The sequence below is a fragment of the Leucoraja erinacea genome, chromosome 9, assembly GCF_028641065.1.
Source record: "Leucoraja erinacea ecotype New England chromosome 9, Leri_hhj_1, whole genome shotgun sequence".
Classification (NCBI taxonomy): domain Eukaryota; kingdom Metazoa; phylum Chordata; class Chondrichthyes; order Rajiformes; family Rajidae; genus Leucoraja; species Leucoraja erinaceus.
Genome location: NC_073385.1, coordinates 16,251,914 through 16,271,371, shown reverse-complemented (window position 1 = coordinate 16,271,371; position 19,458 = coordinate 16,251,914). Strand labels below are relative to the sequence as shown.

The 19,458-nt window shown below is 44.0% G+C and overlaps 1 protein-coding gene across 1 annotated transcript in view; it reads left to right on the top strand.

Annotated features, from left to right (window-relative positions):
* ston2 (stonin 2) overlaps positions 1-19,458 on the top strand; it is an 88,817-nt gene that overhangs the window by 14,660 nt on the left and 54,699 nt on the right. The window contains exons 2-3 of the mRNA XM_055640196.1: positions 2,367-2,597; positions 5,115-5,300. Coding sequence (XP_055496171.1) covers positions 2,507-2,597; positions 5,115-5,300 — 277 coding nt within the window. The 5' untranslated portion in view covers positions 2,367-2,506. The remainder of the gene's footprint in view (positions 1-2,366; positions 2,598-5,114; positions 5,301-19,458) is intronic.

The following is a 19,458-nucleotide window of genomic DNA, read 5'->3' as shown; positions in this document are numbered from 1 at the left end:
TGCAAAAAGCCATTCTACCTGAGATTTAATCCCTGCCTTTCTAAATGTCAATGAATCCTTTTTTTGCCGTAATCTTATTTCCACTCCACCATGTTGTTAGACTCTCAGACCTGTGAATGTCTAGCATGGCACTGTTGCTCTTGAATAAAAGTACCATATTTGCTGCCCTCCAGTCATCTGATAGCTCATCTGCAGCTAGCAAAGACTTAAAAATCTCATGGGACCCCAGTAGTCTCCTTTCTTGCCTCCCATATCAGCCTGACATGCAACTTGTCAGGCCTGTGGATTTATCCCCATTCATGCCTGCTAAGACATCTAGTAGCTCCTTATTAATGAGAAGTTTTGATTTGAGAATTAAGGGACAAAAGTTTAGGGGTAACATGAGGGGGAACTTCTTTACTCAGAGAGTGGTAGCTGTGTGGAATGAGCTTCCAGTGGAAGTTGTGGAGGCAGGTTCGATTATATCATTTAAAAATAAATTGGATGGGTATATAGACGGATAAGGAATGGAGGGTTATGGTCTGAGTGCAGGTAGATGGGACTAGGTGAGAGTAATGCCCCTGCCCCACTTAGGAAACCTGAACGGAAACCTCTGGAGACTTTGCGTCCCACCCATGGTTTCCGTGCGGTTGCAGGTGGTTAAAGCAGGTAGGGAGACTGACAAAAACCTCCGGGAACCTTATATACTTAAAATGTAATTTTCCTTAATTTTATTTGCTCGTGATATGTTTAGCCCCTTCTGCTTTTTATGTACAGGTATTCCTTTTAGGCTACCCCTGTTTTTACTTCCATCAACCTGCCATATGCTCTTTTGTTTTAATCAAATTCTCAATCCCTTGATAGCCAAGGCTCCTTGGCCTTGCCTTTTTGGCAACGTGTTTTTGAACTCTTGCTATTGTATAAAACATTAAGGAACAATGTGTGATTTCCTGTACAATTTTCCTGAATGTTTTTGTTTAAACTTTTGCAAGATTAAAAGTATTTTTACAAAGCTATGTAATTGAGCAAAATCATTTTGTCCAGTTAGATAAATAAAACAATGCTGACTGAAGTAAAGGTGCCAGAATGTTTTCTTGGTGTAGCCTGGATAAACTAATAAAAGTAATTTATTTTTAATTCTGTTTCTCTGAACTGCTCAGATGGGGGCATGCGGTTAAATATGAAGGTATTCACTTGTGGTGTTCTGAAGTTGTTTGGATGTTCATTAATATTGGATTGAAACTAATTGTGGTATCCTCCATGCTCATACTTACAGATGTCCACACTTTTTTGTACTTTTGTTACTGATTTTAATGTGTGCAAGATTCTGGAATTGCATTGGAAAATTAATTTTCCCTTTAAAGAGGAAAGGATGAAATGAGGAAATGAAATTTAAGTCCTTGATATTGAGGGAACTTTTAAATCTACTGTGTATATTGGTCTTTTTGTTTGGTTTATTGGTGGAATATAGCAGTAGAAAACTTCATGTGAAATGGGTTCAGTAATTTCTAACAAGTAGGATAAAATTACATGCATGATTTCATTGAACATTTTAAGTAACATTGTTTAATAGTGAGAAGTAGAATGATATATGTTCCTAGGTTGTTGCAAACTGTTTCATCGATTAACATGAAATTTCTAGTAACTTCTTAAATTACGAATTGTATGCATCCTTGAACTTGTCATGGTCATTGTTCAAAACAAAATCTTCAATGTAAATGTTTTTGTCAAAAACATTGAAGGAAAGTTGCATACTTGCTACTTTTAAAAATGTTCGGTCTTTGTGTATAAAAGTGTTACAGGTTGAAACTCTAGTCCTAAATATTTTGGACCTGACTGGTGCTGGACTACAGAAATTGTCCCCTGATCATCTTTCCTTGAGTAGAAGAACTGTATTTCCCTGGGTCATGTAAGGATTCTGAGAACTGTCCATAATCTGAAGGTTCCATAAATCGGAAACTCTTTTCAACTGAGATCGCTGCTGTCAGAGATGTTGCACTGGTACAGATTAATATAGATCTTGGTTTAGATCTTTTTTCGATATTAGAATTAATTAATTGGAAGAGATCATTCAAAACATTCCAAACCACGGGGATTGCTAGATGACAGAATGCCAGACTATAGATTTGCAACCTGTAGTACAGTGATGTGTTCAAATGTTGTATCTCCTGGTTTACTGTCAAAAAAATTATATATTTGTAATTCATAAAGAGATGAAAATATAGCTGCATATAATATTGGTTAGCAATGATCACATTTGAAACAAAAACAGAATGCTGAAAATATTCAAGTCGGGTGGCATTTTAAGTTGGTAAAATGTAAGCATTGTGTTTGATGTTTCACCCCCCCTCAACTCGGTTTAATTGCTTTTTCTTTTCTTAAAACAGTGTTTTGAATTTCTGGACTTGGTTTTGCAAATCAAGGAGTTCCCAAAGAAATTGATTAAGTTGTTCTGGATGAAAGAAGTTAACCTTCAACTTCGCTTTATTATATTGTTCAACGGAAGATCATCGTGACAATTTCAGCAATGTTGTCCAGTAATGTGATTGCTACTCAAAGGTCCACATGGGTCTCCTTTAATGATGATATACAATACACATTAAAGGGAGGAGATGCAGGTAAAAAATTATTTAAATTATTTCATGAAAAGAGATGTTTATTTTTTCCAAATTGTAGTACTAAACCAAAATGTTCAATTATAACAAAATGTTCCTCAATAAGCATTGTGCTGTTTCAGCTTTATATTAACTGTCCCATTTTATTCACGAGTTCCTTCAAATTAAACGGTACTAATTGACAAATGCAGTAATGGTTCACAGGACCTTCATGTATGAAGGTACAAATCTCCCGAGCCTGATCGGATACATTGGAGGATGTGAAATGTTAGAGAAAATTGCAGGTGTCCCGGCTGAGATTTACGGGTCGTTATTAGATAGAAACATAGAAAATAGGAGTAAGCCATTCAGCCCTTCGAGTCATTCAACATGATCATGGCTGATCACCCAAAATCAGTATCCCGTTTTTCCCCATATCCCTTGATTCCTTTAACCCTAAGAGCTAAATCGAACTCTCTCTAGAAATAAGGGTGAGGAGCCAGAAGACTAGAGGTCGGCAAATGTTGTGCCTCTATTCGCAAAGGGTTGCAGGGAAAATCCTGGGTACTACAGGCCAGTGAGCCTAACATCTGTGGTTGGAAAGTTACTAGATAGTATTCTGCTGGATACTCAGAATAGATGGACAAGGGCTGATTAGGAATAGTCAACATGATTTTGTATGTGGGAGGACACGTCTCACGAAGATATGATAAAAAAGGTTGAGTGCAGAGCTGTAGACGTGTATATATAGATTTCAGCAAGGAGTTTGATACGGTTCTGGCAGTGATGGTGGAAAGTATTTTTATTCAACTGGAGACTTGCGACTAGTGGTGTGTCTCGGGATTGGGTGTTGGGGCCCATTGCTGTTTGTCATCCCTATCAATGATTTAGATGAAAACATACAAGGCATGATTAGCAACTTTGCAGATGACACTAAAGCGGGTTATATTGTAGATAGTGAAGATTGTTGTCAAAAAATCGTAGCAGGTTCTTGAGGCTCTTGATCGGTTGGGCAAGTGGACTGATGAATAATTAGAGTCATTCGGGGCTCCGGTGACTGTTGCAGAGCAGAGGTATCTAGGAGTGCAGGTACATAGTTCCATGAAACTGGGGTCACGGGTAGATGGGGTGGTCAAAAAGGCTTTTGGCATATTGTCCTTCATCAGTCAGATGATTGAGTGTAGAAGTTGGGAGGTCATGTCACAGTTGTATAAAGACATTGGTGATTGCAGAGAAGACTTACAAGAATGTTGCTAAGACTCGAGGGCTTGAGCTGCAGGGAGAGGTCGAGCAGGCTTAGGACTTTATCCTTGGAGTGCAGGAGAATGAGGGGTAATCCTAAAGAGGTGTACAAAATCATGAGAGGGAAAGATTGTGAAAATTCATAGTTGTTTTGCCCAGATTATGGGGAATTGAGAATCAGAGGCAATGATTTAAGGTGAGGGGGGGAGATGTAATGGGAACCTGAGGGGTAACTTTGACTGAAAGGCTGGTGGATGTATGGAACGATTTGCCAGAAGAGGTAGTTGAGGCAGGTGCTGTTGCAATGTTTAAGAAACATTTGGATAGGTACATGGATAGGATAGATTTAGAGGGACATGGGCCAAACACAGACAGGTGGGGCTAATGTAGATGGGATGTAGGTCAGTATGGGCAAGGGCCTGTTTCCACACGATGTCTCTGACTATGATTCCCAAATCAGTGAGGAAAATAACCTTGCTTGCTCCTTGTTTTGAAAAGAAAATACACTTTTGATTTATGTACTAATCTGAATTCTACCCTTCGAATATTTTTTGTAATTCGGCAAGTTATTACATTTAGTTTGCAGAGAATGTTGATTTTTTTAAATCCAAATAATTTGTTTTGTTATATTGATTTTAAATAAGGGAGAAAATTGTTTATTTTACTAAATGCATTTAATTTTTTTCATCCTGGCCATAATCGGTTGGGAAGGTGGTGGAGAAAGTATAGACTATAGGTTGAAACTCTTTCTCGTTCAGCTCTCTTGTGACATGACCAGTGTCGGACTACAGAACTGTCCCGGAATCGTCTTCCTTATGCATAGAAAAACTGTTCTTTTGAACATCGTTCTTCTAGACACTCCTGGGGTTAGGTAAGAGTTCAGAGAACTCCAAATTGGGATTTTTTGTCAGCTGAGATCACAAGTTGCGTTTGTGGGTTAATTAGCTACAGGTTAGTACAGATCTTAGTTAGAATGAATTAATAATTATTACCCTAAATTCTGAACGTGCCAGAGTGCTAGACCAGAGAGTTGCAACTTGTACTTTTACCGGGGTCGTGATAAGTAAATTAATTTATAACTTCTAAAATGTTTGAGTTTATTTTCTCTCCCACTTATTTATGTCTAAGACTTGGTGTTTGACACTAAATAATTGATGTGGATGCTTACTTTATGGGGTTCTTACGTTGAGAAGTCAATCCTTTCAAAGCAAAACTTTATAGATTGGCACAAGTAATTATTTGTGCAATAGATTACCAAAGCGTGACAACAAATGTGAAAAAAAATTATTTGACCAACAGGTGGAGACTTCAAATACTCTCCAGTCTCGGGTAAATTATTTGAAGATGATAATTACCAACATCGTACGCTTCAACGTCAGCATAGCCCAGTGTGCACGACAGAAACGGCATCTGTGCCCAGTGAATGGATCAAGTTTGATGATCAGCCGTGGCCTATTCCTTCTCCACTACATCCACAATCAACAGGTTAGTAATTAGAGTAAGACTCTAGCTAAAGTTTGAAATTTATTATTAATTCATTATTTCTCATGAATGCTGGATGTGATGCCTTTTTACATTTCAGCTTTTGTACAACTTTTTATTACCCTATTTTTGTTTTATTGAAAGCATGATGTTTAACTTCAATGGGTATTGTGGTTAACTATTTACTTTGAGCTTTGAAAGCTTGAGAGGAACATGTAGTGCTGTGAATTTATTAATTCTTGCAGATTTAACTCCTGCAAAGTATTTCTGATAACCTTCGTGCTTAAAGTGCCTGACTGTTGAACCTGCTTAATTTTTGTTGAAGAATTCAATGCCCTAAGCAAAATCATTAAGATTTGCCCTAAGCAAACCCATTCAATCTGGCCTCCCGTTACAGATAGTATCTAAATTTCTGGACTCCCTGGCAATATCAAATTTCAAGTTTTAATGTAGCCTAATTTGGATCCGAGTCCTTTAGGTGTTAAGATGGAAGCACACGGAACTGCACATGCTGGTTTACCAAAAAGGGACTAAGGTGTTTGAGCAACTCAGTGGGTCAGACGGCATCTCTGGAGAACACAAGTGATGTTTCGGCTTAGGACACTTCTTAAGACTGTGGTTATGTGGAACATCTGAATGAAAGCTTTAATATGCATACTAATCTTTCTGTGCCACTGGAAACAGACTGATCATGAGGAATCAATAGATGTTTGCTGTTAAATTGCATAGAATGTTTGAAGTGAGCTATGATGCATTATTGCACAAGTATGACTAATTAGTCATAAAGTTGCACATCATAGAAAGGGGCCCTTCAGCTGATCACTTCCATGCTGGCTTTTTTGCCCAACATCACTCTCTCGTAGACCATGAAGCAGAGCAACAATCAATTTTAACTCTTCAATGATAGGCATGGAAGACCAGCAGAAAACAATGGATTAGACTGCACTGAATCTTGTCAGTTCTGGTCATAAGGATTTGGTTGCATCTTTGTTAATCCCATGCTGTATCCTTCAATGCCTTGCCTATTTAAGTTTTGATCTAAATTCCTCTCGATTGTATCCACCTCCACTGCCAATGTCTTCCCATAACTAATGTCCCCATCCAGACAAAACATCCTGGTGAACTGCACTCTCTCCAGTGCAACCATATATTTGTGACCAGAACTGACAAGTTCTGCAACAATTCTCCAGAATTCTGCACCAATGCATATCATTAAAAAGTTGAAATCGATTGCAACTTCGCTTCAGGGTCTTAAGAGTCAATACAAAAAAAGGTGGATTCTCCTTTAGAGAAATTGAATAGTTAGAATGATCCAGTTGACTGCTTCTGAATTGTAAAGGTGACTTGGATGCGATCAGTCCACTTTGCTTGTAACGTTACATAATGCAACTTCTTCCAATTCTTTATTAATTATTAGTAAATAGCCAATTATTAGCCAATTTTCCCCCATAGCCTTCATATTGATGATTATAGTGTGTTCATCTTGTAGTCCATCAATACTTCTTTTCCGAAGCATATCGAATGTTCTCATTTTAATAATTCTTGGTTGGATGTGAATTAATACCTATGATTTCTAGAATGGATGCAAAGCTTCATTTTGGCATTGTCCAGACTCTTCCTCAGATGCTGTCTGTATGAAGCTTGCACTTTCTCCCTGTGACCACGTGTTTCCTCCCACATCCCACGCTGTAATTTTAAAAAAAGTGTTAAGGGAGTAAATGAGAAAGTGGGGGGGTACAAAGAACTTCTGGAGTTCTGTGATGTCTACCGGAGGTGCCGTTGAGAAGCCGAGGCCGGAGCCTCGCGGCCAACAAAATCTGGGTCGGAGGCGTCCAGAGAGGTCCCAGCAGCGTTTAGTGGAGAGGTTGCTGCTGTGGTCGTGGATGGTGCTGACGGATGGACACCTGGATGTGAGGATGCCACTGCCGAGGGAAAGATCAAAGGAGGACCTGGCCCGGTGGGGGGAGTTGTAACATTGTAAGCGCCCTTGATGGGTATGCAAGCAAAGAATTTCACTGTGACTTGTCACATGTCACAATAAAGTATTCAATTCAATTCAAAACTAGTGTGAACGGGTTATTGATGATCCGCATGGACTCAGTGGAGTGAAGGACCTGTTTTCAGTCTGTACTTCAAATTAAACTGCCTGCTTTCTAGTCCTGCTTTGGTAGCACAATGTCTGAACTAAGCTATCTCAATTTTTACTGGGACATTTCTATCTACAATTTGCAGTAATAACATCATGTCTTATAGCTCTTTTAAAGACCATAGCTTGTAGATCTGTTCCCTCTGAGTTCCAGAGACCCTGGTTCATGAGTCAAGAGTGTTTTATTGTCATATGTCCCAGAGGACAATGAAATTCTTACTAGTTGCAGCACAACAGAATATGTAAACATAGTACATAACGGGGAAAAAAATGTTCAGTGTGTGTGTATATATATACACACACATGCACACATACTCAATAAATAAACAAATATAGTACAATAATAATTGTCTGTTGTAGTTCAGAGCTTATTTGTGTTGTGTTTAAAAGCCTGATGGCTGTAGGTAAGAAGCTGTTTTTCAACCTGGACGTTACAGTTTTCAGGCTCCTTCCAGATTGCAATGGTGAAATGAGTGTGTGGTCAGGATGCTGTGGATCTTTGATGATGATGATGGCTGCCTTTTTGAGGTAGCGACTTCGATAGATCCCTTCAATGGTGGAGATCAATCCTGATCTCCAGAATTCTTTCCCCAGAAGAACTATGAAGCCAGTTCTTATATGCCCATTTTTTCCTTTTTTAGCAGAAAATATTGTTGCAGTTTCACTTTTGTTCCACCATAGAAACATAGAAAATAGGTGCAGGAGTAGGCCATTCAGTCCTTCGAGCCTGCACCGCCATTCAATATGATCATGGCTGATCATCCAACTCGGTATCCTGTACCTGCCTTCTCTCCATACCCCATGATCCCTTTAGCCACAAAGGCCACATCTAACTCCCTCTTAAATATAGCCAATGAACTGGCCTCAACTACCTTCTGTGGCAGAGAATTCCAGAGATTCACCACTCACTGTGTGAAAATGTTTTTTCTCATCTTGGTCCTAAAAGACTTCCCTCTTATCCTTAAACTGTGACCCCTTGTTCTGGACTTCCCCAACATCGGGAACAATCTTCCTGCATCTAGCCTGTCCAACCCCTTAAGAATTTTGTACTTTTCTATGAGATCTCCCCTCAATCTTCTAAATTTTAGCGAGTACAAGCCGAGTCTATTCTGTCTTTCTTCATATGAAAGTACTGCCATCCCAGGAAACAGTCTGGTAAACCTTCTCTGTACTGCCTCTATGGCAAGAGTACACCAGGCAAGAATCTTAAAATAAAAAAAATAAAAAATTGGTGCAGCTTTTAAAGTGATTGTTGCTCCGCACTAAGTGGTTGCCTGAAGTTTTTGCCTTCTGCCTTTTGATCTGAACCATGGGACCAGAATAAAAAAAGCTCTAGCTGACTTTGTGCAAGGAAGAAACATTGTTGTGGCTTGTCTTTTGCTTTTTTTGATGCAATCATAGTTTCAGAGTCCATGAGATCAAAAGCCTTGTTCTTAAAGGCATAATATTGACTCCCCCACCATCCATTAACATTTTCTTATTCTGCGTGTCAATTGAAATATGGCTTGAGGTGGATCGTAAATACCCCTTGAGTGTTGATAAGTGCTACCTGCATAACAAAGGACATAGAGCTTCAAACCATTTTTTATGCTGACTTCCTGCATGTAGTGGTTCTGTGGCGCCTTCCCGCCCACGTTGGTTTTGCGTACAGCCTGTTACCGCAGGTGACTCGCCAGCAGCCTCACGAAGGTCCAGCAGCCTCGGGAGAAGGGGCACCTGATAAGTATGTTTCAATCGGCCAGCATAGACGAGCTTGCAAAACAGAGCAACATTGTCATGGAGACAACCACTGTGCTACAGGTGACTGTGGCTAATACAACATCGGTAAAGCCGTAAAATGTACAGCAGGAACAGCAAATTGCAGCGGTCGCTGCGCAAGTCAACGCTTTGGCAGCCCAGCAGAGCCATCTCCATTTCAGGTTTAACACAAGCCTTGGGGGTCGGAGACGGGGCCGAGAGCGCCGCCCAACGCAATTGCTGGAAACACTGGAGATATGGTGCAGTGGCCCGGTCGTGTCAACCTCCTTGCTCCTTCTACAAATAACACCCATGACGAGGCCCGGCAGTAGAGGCGACTGCTGCCAGTGGGCCAACTAGCCACAGCCTTTTTCTGCACGACCACCTTTCGGAAATGCAATATCTCATTGACTCCAGGCACACTAGGACCACTTTTGGTGAGTTTCCTGTACCAAACACCTGTTTCGATCACATGCATCTGGACTTGGTCGGCCCACTCCCACCGTCAAGAAACTACACATATCTGCTCACTTGTGTAGACCGGTTCACAAGATTGCAAGATGCTAGCCCATTCATCAACATTTCAGTGGAAACAATAGCCCACGCTTTTGTTGACTGATGGATTTGGGTCTTTGGGGTCCCAAGTACGATCACAAGAGACCGAGGACCGCAATTCGAGTCTGCGCTGTTTCAAACACTAATCGACCTCTTGGGTACGAACCGGATTCAAACGACTGCCTGTCATCCACAAGAGAACGGCCTGATTGAACGGTTCCATCGCCAGTTGAAAGCTGCTCTGGCAGCCGGAGGAGACGCATCGGTTGCCTCTGGTTCTGCTTATCATTCGTACAGCGGTGAAAGCAGACCTAGGATGTTCGTTGGCGGAAATGGTTTACAGCACAACTCTGAAGCTGCCCGGCGAATTTGTCGATCGATTACGGTAAGCTATGCAGCTACTCAGGCTGACACCGACGCGGCGAACACCTGCAATGGTCTACTTGACTGCTGGCCTCCAACGCTGCATGCGTTTTGGTCCGACACGACACCGTGTCATAACCCATGTGCAGATAAGGCCAATTAGTGTGTCTGATCTTGGAGTTGTTATTGAGCTCTTGTGGCTGGACCTTCTTGTGAGGCTGCTGGCGAGTTGCCAACGGTAACAGGCTGTATGCAAAACCAAGGCGCCACATACAAACACAAGCCATCTTTGATTAGTACAGGTGTCAAAGGTTATGAGGAGAAGGCAGGAGAGTGGGGTTAGGAGGGAGAGACAGGTCAGCCATGATTGAATGGCGGAGTAGACTTAATGGCCTAATTCTACTCCTATCACTTATGACCTTATTTTGCCTCTGTGTATGGGCATAGTCCCTCATTGTCTGTGGGCAGGAAGACTCTCTGGTGTCTTGGGTTTCCCCCCCCCCCCCCCCCCCCCCCCAGTCTCGGGTAGAGGTGCTGGTTGTCTCGTGATTCTTCCTGGTAGTTCAGTCTTGACCACATGGTGGTGCTGCAGGCCTCGGCTTGTCCCAGTGGCTCAGTCGTCCTCGAACCTGCAAGAGGGGAGTGCAGCGAGCAGGCAGGCTCCAAAACATTCTCTCCTTTCCTCTTTTTTCCTACTTTCTTTCTTCCTTCCTTCCTTCCTCCCTCTTCCTCTTCTGTTTCTCTCCCCTAATCCCATTTTGTTAGAATGCTTGGGTTTTATAAGGAGCAGGCTGACACGGTTTAGGTGGCCAAACCAATATCCACTAATTGGACCTAGCTATTACCAATGATGCTGGGGTTTGGCTGCTTCCTGGCAGGTCAGCCTGTGATGGGGAACTGCCTTTAACATAATTCCAAACAAATACATGCTGTAATCATGCACAACAGCCTCTTTCCTACACCCTTCCCATATACACCCATTGACACTATGCTACCTCAGGAAAGCAGTCAATGTTATCAAAGATCACTTTCCTTACCCAGCACCCTCTGTGGAAAAAGTTGCTCTTCAGGTTCTCCTACCTTTCCCCTCTCACCTTAACTCTGTCCTCTGGTTCATGACTTCCCATACCCTGTGCATTTATCCTTTCTATTCCCCTCATGATTATATATGCCTCAAATCGCACCTCATGGACTCCATGCAATAAAGGCTGACCTTACCCAACCTTTCCCGAAAAGGTGCTCTAATCCTGGCAACATTTAAAAATTATTTGATTCTACACCAATGATAAGTATGGTGGTTTCAAAGAGATGTGCTGTAAGTAATTGGTTAAAGTAGATTATCTCTGCTCGATATTATGCACATTTGGTTGTCAAATTCCTGTGTTTAGAAAGCATGTGGGTTTCAAAATTGGAAGAATGTAGTACAGGTGCACAACCTTTTATCCGGAGTTCCGGAAACCGAAAAACTCCGAAAACCGGCCATTTTTCCCCAGGATGTCGTCTGCACACCAAAGCTCGCGTTTGGCGCCAAACTTGACCCGAAACGACCCACGGTCAACCCAGATCTGTACTACTGTCGCGGCTGCCTCCTCCCCGGAGACCGGGGAGACACTTAAACGTCTCTAAATCATTGCTTAAATGTTAGTCAGTTAGTTTGGAGGGCTTTTATGTGAAGGGGGGGGTGAAGGGGTAAACTTTAATTCTTAGTCCCCTACCTGTTCGGAGAGGCGGGGAGCGGTCAATGCCTTACCGAGTCGCCGTGCAGTAAGCTCCGCAGCGCTGTGGCCGCCAACTCCCAGCTGGGGGGCTGCGGGCAGTGCCGGTTGTAGCTCCGACCCCGGCAACTCTACCCCTGGCTGCGGGGCGCTCCAAATCCACCGCCGCCCGCGGCCGGACGCCCCAGCTCCGCGAATGTTGGGAGTCGGCGGCGTCGCAGCGCTGGGATACCAGCGGGGAGCGGGCAATGCCTTACCGGGTCGCTGTTCGGTAAGCTCCGGAGCGCTGTGGCCGCCGACTCCCAACATTCTCGGAGCTGGGACTGCGGGCATCCGGCCGCGGGCCGCGCTGGATTTTGAGCGCCGCGCAGCCAGGGGTAGAGTTGCCGGGGTCGGAGCTCCAACCGGCGCCACCCGCGGCCGGATGGAGCCCCCAGCTCTGTGATGTTGGGAGTCGCTGACCAGGTAGGGGACTAAGAATTAAAGTTTCCCCCTTCACACCCCACCACCACCCCATAAAATCCCTCCAAACTAACTGACTAACATTTAAGCAATGATTTACAATGATTCCCCGGTCTCCGGGGAGGAGGCAGCCGCTCCAGACTTTTCAAGCCGCCTGCGCTACCTACCTAATCTACGCTAAAAATCTTCCATTCGGAAATCCGAAAATGTCCGAAATCCGACAAGTGTCTGGTTCCAAGGCTTTCGGATAAAAGGTTGTGCACCTGTACATTCATTCCAGGCACAGAGCCTGGAAAGATACCAACGCCAACAACGGAGAGGCCATCACAGACCCCATAGTGAAACCACAGGGTTTTGCCGGCCATCGCAAGCAATGGCTAACCCGGAATAGAATCTGCACCCTCCATGCAAGGACAGCCCATCACCTGCATTAGTGGGGCACGACAGATAGCCCTGCTTGTGACTGCGGATATCCAGACCAGACCATACACATCGTAAATGACTGCCTATTGAGGCTTTTCCCTAGGGGCATCAATGCCATCGACCCAGTAACTGATGCTGTCCTGGCCTGGATGTCTACCCTTGATCTACAACTTTAGGCTGTGCACGCCATACGCAAGACGAAGAAAAAGATTCCCAGCAAAGTTTGAGACTGAAATTCAGCGCCCTCGTATCTATGCTGGTTGGGAAAAAAACATCCAACCTAGTGCAGCCTTCGAGCATTTGCCCTGCTCTTCAAGTACACACCCAAAACTATCTATACATAATTAAAACTCTGATCTTGTGCTCATCCGGTTTTGCTTTATTTTCTATTTGCGCAAAATGGTATGCGATAGCTCTACGATTTTCCGCCACCTTACGCACCGTTCTCCTGTGCTACAAGGGCAATTTTGTTCTGATCTGTGGTATATTTAAAAAGTTATTAAATTTTAAAAATCTTAAAAACCGCACATGCGCAGATTGGTCTCCTCTCTTGTCTTCGCCGGGACGGCATCGCCCCTTTCTGCTCCTTCGCCTCAGTGATTGGCCGGGTCTGCTGTCAGTCACGGCCGGCGCCCGGCGAGGAGAATATAAAGCTGAAGGAGCGGAGTGAGCATAGCCGCTATAGCGACAAGTGGCAGTTCGCCCACAGAGCGTGTTCCTCTGGAGTTGGAACGGGGCTGGGCTGCTGCTGGCTGTGGGTCTCTGGGATCTCCGTGCTTGCAGTGGGCCTGGGGGTCGGTGTCCCGTTGGTCCTGACGTCTCTGGTGACTGGCAATGACCTGCTGGCATCGCCGACGTGAAGACAGTGCAAAGCCCCCGCGCCGGTGCCATGGGCGGGGAGCTGGAGATTGGAGGGAAGGGGTCACACACATGGCCGGGAAACAGAGGGGTGTAGGTGGGGTGAAACTGAAGGGAGCGACAATCTGCTGCTGCCTGCCCGCTGAGTTATAAAGTTCCCACGCAAGACTCACGATACACTGTGTATCGTGAGTCTACCGTGGGAACTTTTTAACTCAGCGGGCAGGCAGCCGCAGATTGTCAATTATTAACCTTCCCGCGCAATATACCCTCACCTTCTCTTTTATGAATGGGGATTTAGTTCCCCTTTCTTCGAGGACCGACCGGAGTTTCCGCTGTCACCTCTGCCGGCCGCCCTCGGTGAACGGCTTCAAGGACCTTTCTTCAAGGACCGAAAAAATGTCCGCTATTCGGAGCTTTTCGTTATTTGGAATTTCGGATAAAAGGTTGTGCACCTGTACACATACATTCAGGTCAAGCTACAAAAGATAGAGCAAAGGGTAAAGAAGATACGGTTTGCAGAATGTTCTGATCTTAAATGTCAATCAAAGCCATGGTTTTGTTCTGTGTTAAAAAAAAAAAAAAAAAAAAAAAAAAAAAAATTTTTTTAAGTTTTTGGACGGATATATTCTGCGTCACCTCAAACACTGAAACTCGACTAGAGCCAGACCCAAAATTGATTATACTGGGAATATCAGAGGCATGTAGCAACCTTACAGTCTCACAAAGATGCTTCCTTGATTACGGTCTAATATCAGCAAAAAAACTTTTGGAAAAAGACAGCAGTCCCCTCAGTGAAGATGTGGATTATGGAAATGACAGATACACTACATCTAGAAAGAATTAGGTTTATCTTGATTGACAAACTGGAACAATTTTTAGAAATATGGTCTCCTTGTATTGCTCAAGAAATTCAATAAAATGGTTGAACACAAACTCAAAACTGACTAGGGCTGGGTGAGCGGGCGCATGGGTGGGTTGATGGACATATCTCCTCCTCTCTCCTTCTTTTTTCTCTTTCTTTTCACTTTTCTTTCTTCTCTTTTCAATTTAATATTCTGTTTGTAAAATGTTAAAATTGAAGTTGTGCTAGAGTTGGAGAATTGTCAAGTTACTTTTTTTTGTACAGTTGATTTCAATAAAAATATATTATAAAAATAAAAATAAAACAAAAAGAATGTTCTGATCTTAGCCAGTCCCTTGGGATCAAAAATGACTTACTTCCAACTCTGATTTTGTAGTTTAAGGGCCTGTCCCACTTTACGATTTTTTTCGGCAACTATGAGCGTCAGAGACTGATGCCCATAGTTGTACGACATACACGATGACGTATGCTGTCCTGCGGGTGATGTCCGGTTAGGGTTTCTTCCCGCACTCCAAAGGCGCACAGGTTTGTAGGTTAAATGTTTAAGAAGGAAATGCAGATGCTGGAAAAATCGAAGATAGATAAAAATGCTGAAGAAACTCAGCGGGTCAGGCAGCATCTATGGAGCGAAGAAAAAGGTGACATTTCGGGTCGAGACCCTTCTTCAGACTGATGTGGGGGCGGGAAGAAGAAAGGAATAGGCAGAGACAGTGGGCTGTGGGAGAGCTGGGGAGGGGAAAGAGGGAGAAAGCAAGGACTACCTGAAATTGGTGGTCAATGTTCATCCCGCTGGGGTGTAAACTACCCAAGCGAAATATGAGGTGCTGCTCCTCCAATTTACAGTGGGACTCACTCTGGCCATGGAGGAGGTCCAGGACAGGAAGGTCGGATTCGGAATGTGAGGGGGAGTTGAAGTGCTGAGCCACCGGGAGATCAGGTTGGTTATTGTGAACTGAGCGAAGGTATTGGGCGAAGCGATCGCCAAGCCTACCCTTGGTCTAACTGATGTAGAGCAGCTGACACCCAGAGCAGCGAATGCAATAGATGAGGTTGGAGGAGGTGCAGGTGAACCTCTGCTGCACCTGGAAAGACTGTTTAGGTCCTTGGATGGAGTCAAGGGGGGACGTAAAGCAACATGTGTAGCATTTCCTGCGGTTGCAAAGAACAGTACCAGGGAACGGGTGGTTTGGGTGGGAAGGGACAAATTGACCAGGGAGTTCCGGAGGGATCGGTCTCTGCCGAAAGGGACGGAGATGGGAAGATGTTGCCAGTGGTGGGAACCCGTTGGAGATGGCAAAATTGTCGAAGGATTATCTGTTGTATGTGATGGCTGGTAGGGTGGAAGGTGAGGATAAGGGGGACTCTGCCCTTGTTACGAGTGGGGGGGTGGGGGGATGGGGAATGAGAGCAGAGTTGCTGGGTATAGAAGAGACCCTGGTGAGAGCCTCATCTATAGTCGAAGAGGGGAACCCCCCCGTTCCCTAAAGAATGAGGACATCGCCGATACCCGGGTTTGGAACACCTCATCCTGGGTGCAAATGCGGCATGGACGAAGGAATTGGAAGTAGGGGATAACAGTCATAGAAACATAGAAAATAGGTGCAGGAGTAGGCCATTCGGCCCTTCGAGCCTGCACCGCCATTCAATATGATCATGGCTGATCATCCAACTCGGTATCCTGTACCTGCCTTCTCTCCATACCCCCTGATCCCTTTAGCCACAAGGGCCACATCTAACTCCCTCTTAAATATAGCCAATTAACTGGCCTCAACTACCTTCTGTGGCAAAGAATTCCAGAGATTCACCACTCTCTGTGTGAAAATGTTTTTTCTCATCTTGGTCCTAAAAGACTTCCCCCTTATCCTTAAACTGTGACCCCTTGTTCTGGACTTCCCCAACATCGGGAACAATCTTCCTGCATCTAGCCTGTCCAACCCCTTAAGAATTTTGTAAGTTTCTATAAGATCCCCTCCTCAATCTTCTAAATTTTAGCGAGTACAAGCCAAGTCTATCCAGTCTTTCTTCATATGAAAGTCCTGACATCCCAGGAATCAGTCTGGTGAACCTTCTCTGTACTCCCTCTCTGGCAAGAATCTCCTTCCTCAGATTAGGAGACCAAAACTGTACGCAATACTCCAGGTGTGGTCTCACCAAGATCCTGTACAACTGCAGTAGAACCTCCCTGCCCCTATACTCAAATCCTTTTGCTGTAAAATCCTTTTCCTTACAGGAAGCAGGGTGGGAAGAAGTATAGTCCAGATAGCCATGGGAGTCGGTGAGTTTATTGTAGATGTCGGTCAGTAGTCTGTTGCCTGCGATGGAGATAGTGAGGTCTAGAAACGGTAGGGAGATGTCGGAAATGGTCCAGGTGAATTTGAGTGCCGGATGGAAGTTAGTGGTGAAATGGATGAAGTCCGTGAGTTCTGTATGGGTGCAGGAGGTAGCACCAATGCAGTCGTCGATGTAGCGGAGGTAGAGTTTGGGGATAGTGCCATGGTACGCCTCGAACAAGGATTGTTCGACGTACCCTACAATGAGGCAGGCACAGCTGGGTCCCATGCGCGTGCCCATAGCTACGCCTTGGATTTGGAGGAAATGGGAGGAGTCAAACAAAGTTGGCGAGGCTAAGCAGAGGAGAGTATTGGTAGGTGGGGATTTGTTGGTTCTGCGGTCGAGGAAGAAACAGAGGGCTTTAAGACCCTCCTTATGGGGATGGAGGTGTAGAGTGACTGGACATCCATGGTGAATTAGTAATAATTAGTAAACATTAGTAATAATCTTTCAAAACTCTTTAGATTCTGGAGTAGTTCCTGAAGATTGGCGGGTAGCAAACGTAACCCCACTTTTTAAGAAGGGAGGGAGAGAGAAAATGGGGAATTACAGACCAGTTAGTCTAACATCGGTAGTGGGGAAACTGCTAGAGTCAGTTATTAAAGATGGGATAGCAGCACATTTGGAAAGTGGTGAAATCATTGGACAAAGTCAGCATGGATTTACGAAAGGTAAATCATGTCTGACGAATCTTATAGAATTTTTCGAGGATGTAACTAGTAGCGTGGATAGGGGAGAACCAGTGGATGTGGTGTATCTGGACTTCCAGAAGGCTTTCGACAAGGTCCCACATAAGAAATTAGTATACAAACTTAAAGCACAAGGCATTGGGGGTTCAGTATTGATGTGGATAGAGAACTGGCTGGCAAACAGGAAGCAAAGAGTAGGAGTAAACGGGTCCTTTTCACAATGGCAGGCAGTGACTAGTGGGGTACCCCAAGGCTCAGTACTGGGACCCCAGCTATTTACAATATATATTAATGATCTGGATGAGGGAATTGAAGGCAATATCTCCAAGTTTGCGGATGACACTAAGCTGGGGGGGCAGTGTTAGCTGTGAGGAGGATGCTAGGAGACTGCAGGGTGACTTGGATAGGCTGGGTGAGTGGGCAAATGTTTGGCAGATGCTGTATAATGTGGATAAATGTGAGGTTATCCATTTTGGTGGCAAAAACAGGAAAGCAGACTATTATCTAAATGGTGGCCGATTGGGAAAGGGGGAGATGCAGCGAGACCTGGGTGTCATGGTACACCAGTCATTGAAGGTAGGCATGCAGGTGCAGCAAGCAGTAAAGAAAGCGAATGGTATGTTAGCTTTCATTGCAAAAGGATTTGAGTATAGGAGCAGAGAGGTTCTACTGCAGTTGTACAGGGTCTTGGTGAGACCACACCTGGAGTATTGCGTACAGTTTTGGTCTCCAAATCTGAGGAAGGACATTATTGCCATAGAGGGAGTGCAGAGACGGTTCACCAGACTGATTCCTGGGATGTCAGGACTGTCTTATGAAGAGAGACTGGATAGACTTGGTTTATACTCTCTAGAATTTAGAAGATTGAGAGGGGATCTTATAGAAACTTACAAAATTCTTAAGGGGTTGGACAGGCTAGATGCAGGAAGATTGTTCCCGACGTTAGGGAAGTCCAGGACAAGGGGTCACAGCTTAAGGATAAAGGGGAAATCCTTTAAAACCGAGATGAGAAGAACTTTTTTCACGCAGAGAGTGGTGAATCTCTGGAACTCTCTGCCACAGAGGGTAGTTGAGGCCAGTTCATTGGCTATATTTAAGAGGGAGTTAGATGTGGCCCTTGTGGCTAAGGGGATCAGAGGGTATGGAGAGAAGGCAGGTACGGGATACTGAGTTGGATGATCAGCCATGATCATATTGAATGGCGGTGCAGGCTCAAAGGACCGAATGGCCTACTCCTGCACCTAATTTCTATATTTCTATGTTTCTAAATTTGAATGACATTTGAGCAATTTTTTTCTCCAGCTCTCGGGGGATAGGCTGTTGTGGGATAGTGAAGTGTGCGGGGATCGCTGGTCGGTGGGGCCCTCTGTGGGCCGAAGTAGTGTGAATGTATCTCTCAGGGGTTTGGACTTGAACCCCCAATGTTCTGCCTTCCTTGACCTGAATATGTCACTGACAGTTTGTTTGAAATGGTAAATAGTGTTTGGAATTGATGAGCATGAGAATAGCATTGATGCTATGTGGCTTCCACTTGGGACATTATACATAGCTTAAAGGCATTGTGTGCTTTAAATGCTTTATATACTACAACTTGAGAAAAATGTATTCAATTTATTTATTCATCACCGAAATATGCCCACCAAGGCTCTCTCAACCATGATGTATCCGTTTGCTTTAATCCCAGTTTATTCTCCCCGAGTTCCATCAACTGCTCTTAAATTCACTCTTGTATACAAAAGGGCTACTTGCAGCGACCAGTCAAACTTGCCAACTTCTTTGGGATGTGGGAGAAAACTAGAGCACACTGAAGAAACTTATGGGGAGCATGTCCAAACTCCCCACAAATAGCCTTAAAGGTCAGGATTAAACCTGGATTGCCGAAGCTGTGAAGCAGCAGGTGTATTAGCTTTACACTGCCACCCATGGAAAAATAAAAAAATAATGTGTTGGATTGTCAGAACAATTTAAAGAGTTATTTAGGCAGAAATATTACAATAAGAAATTTTAAATTCCTTTC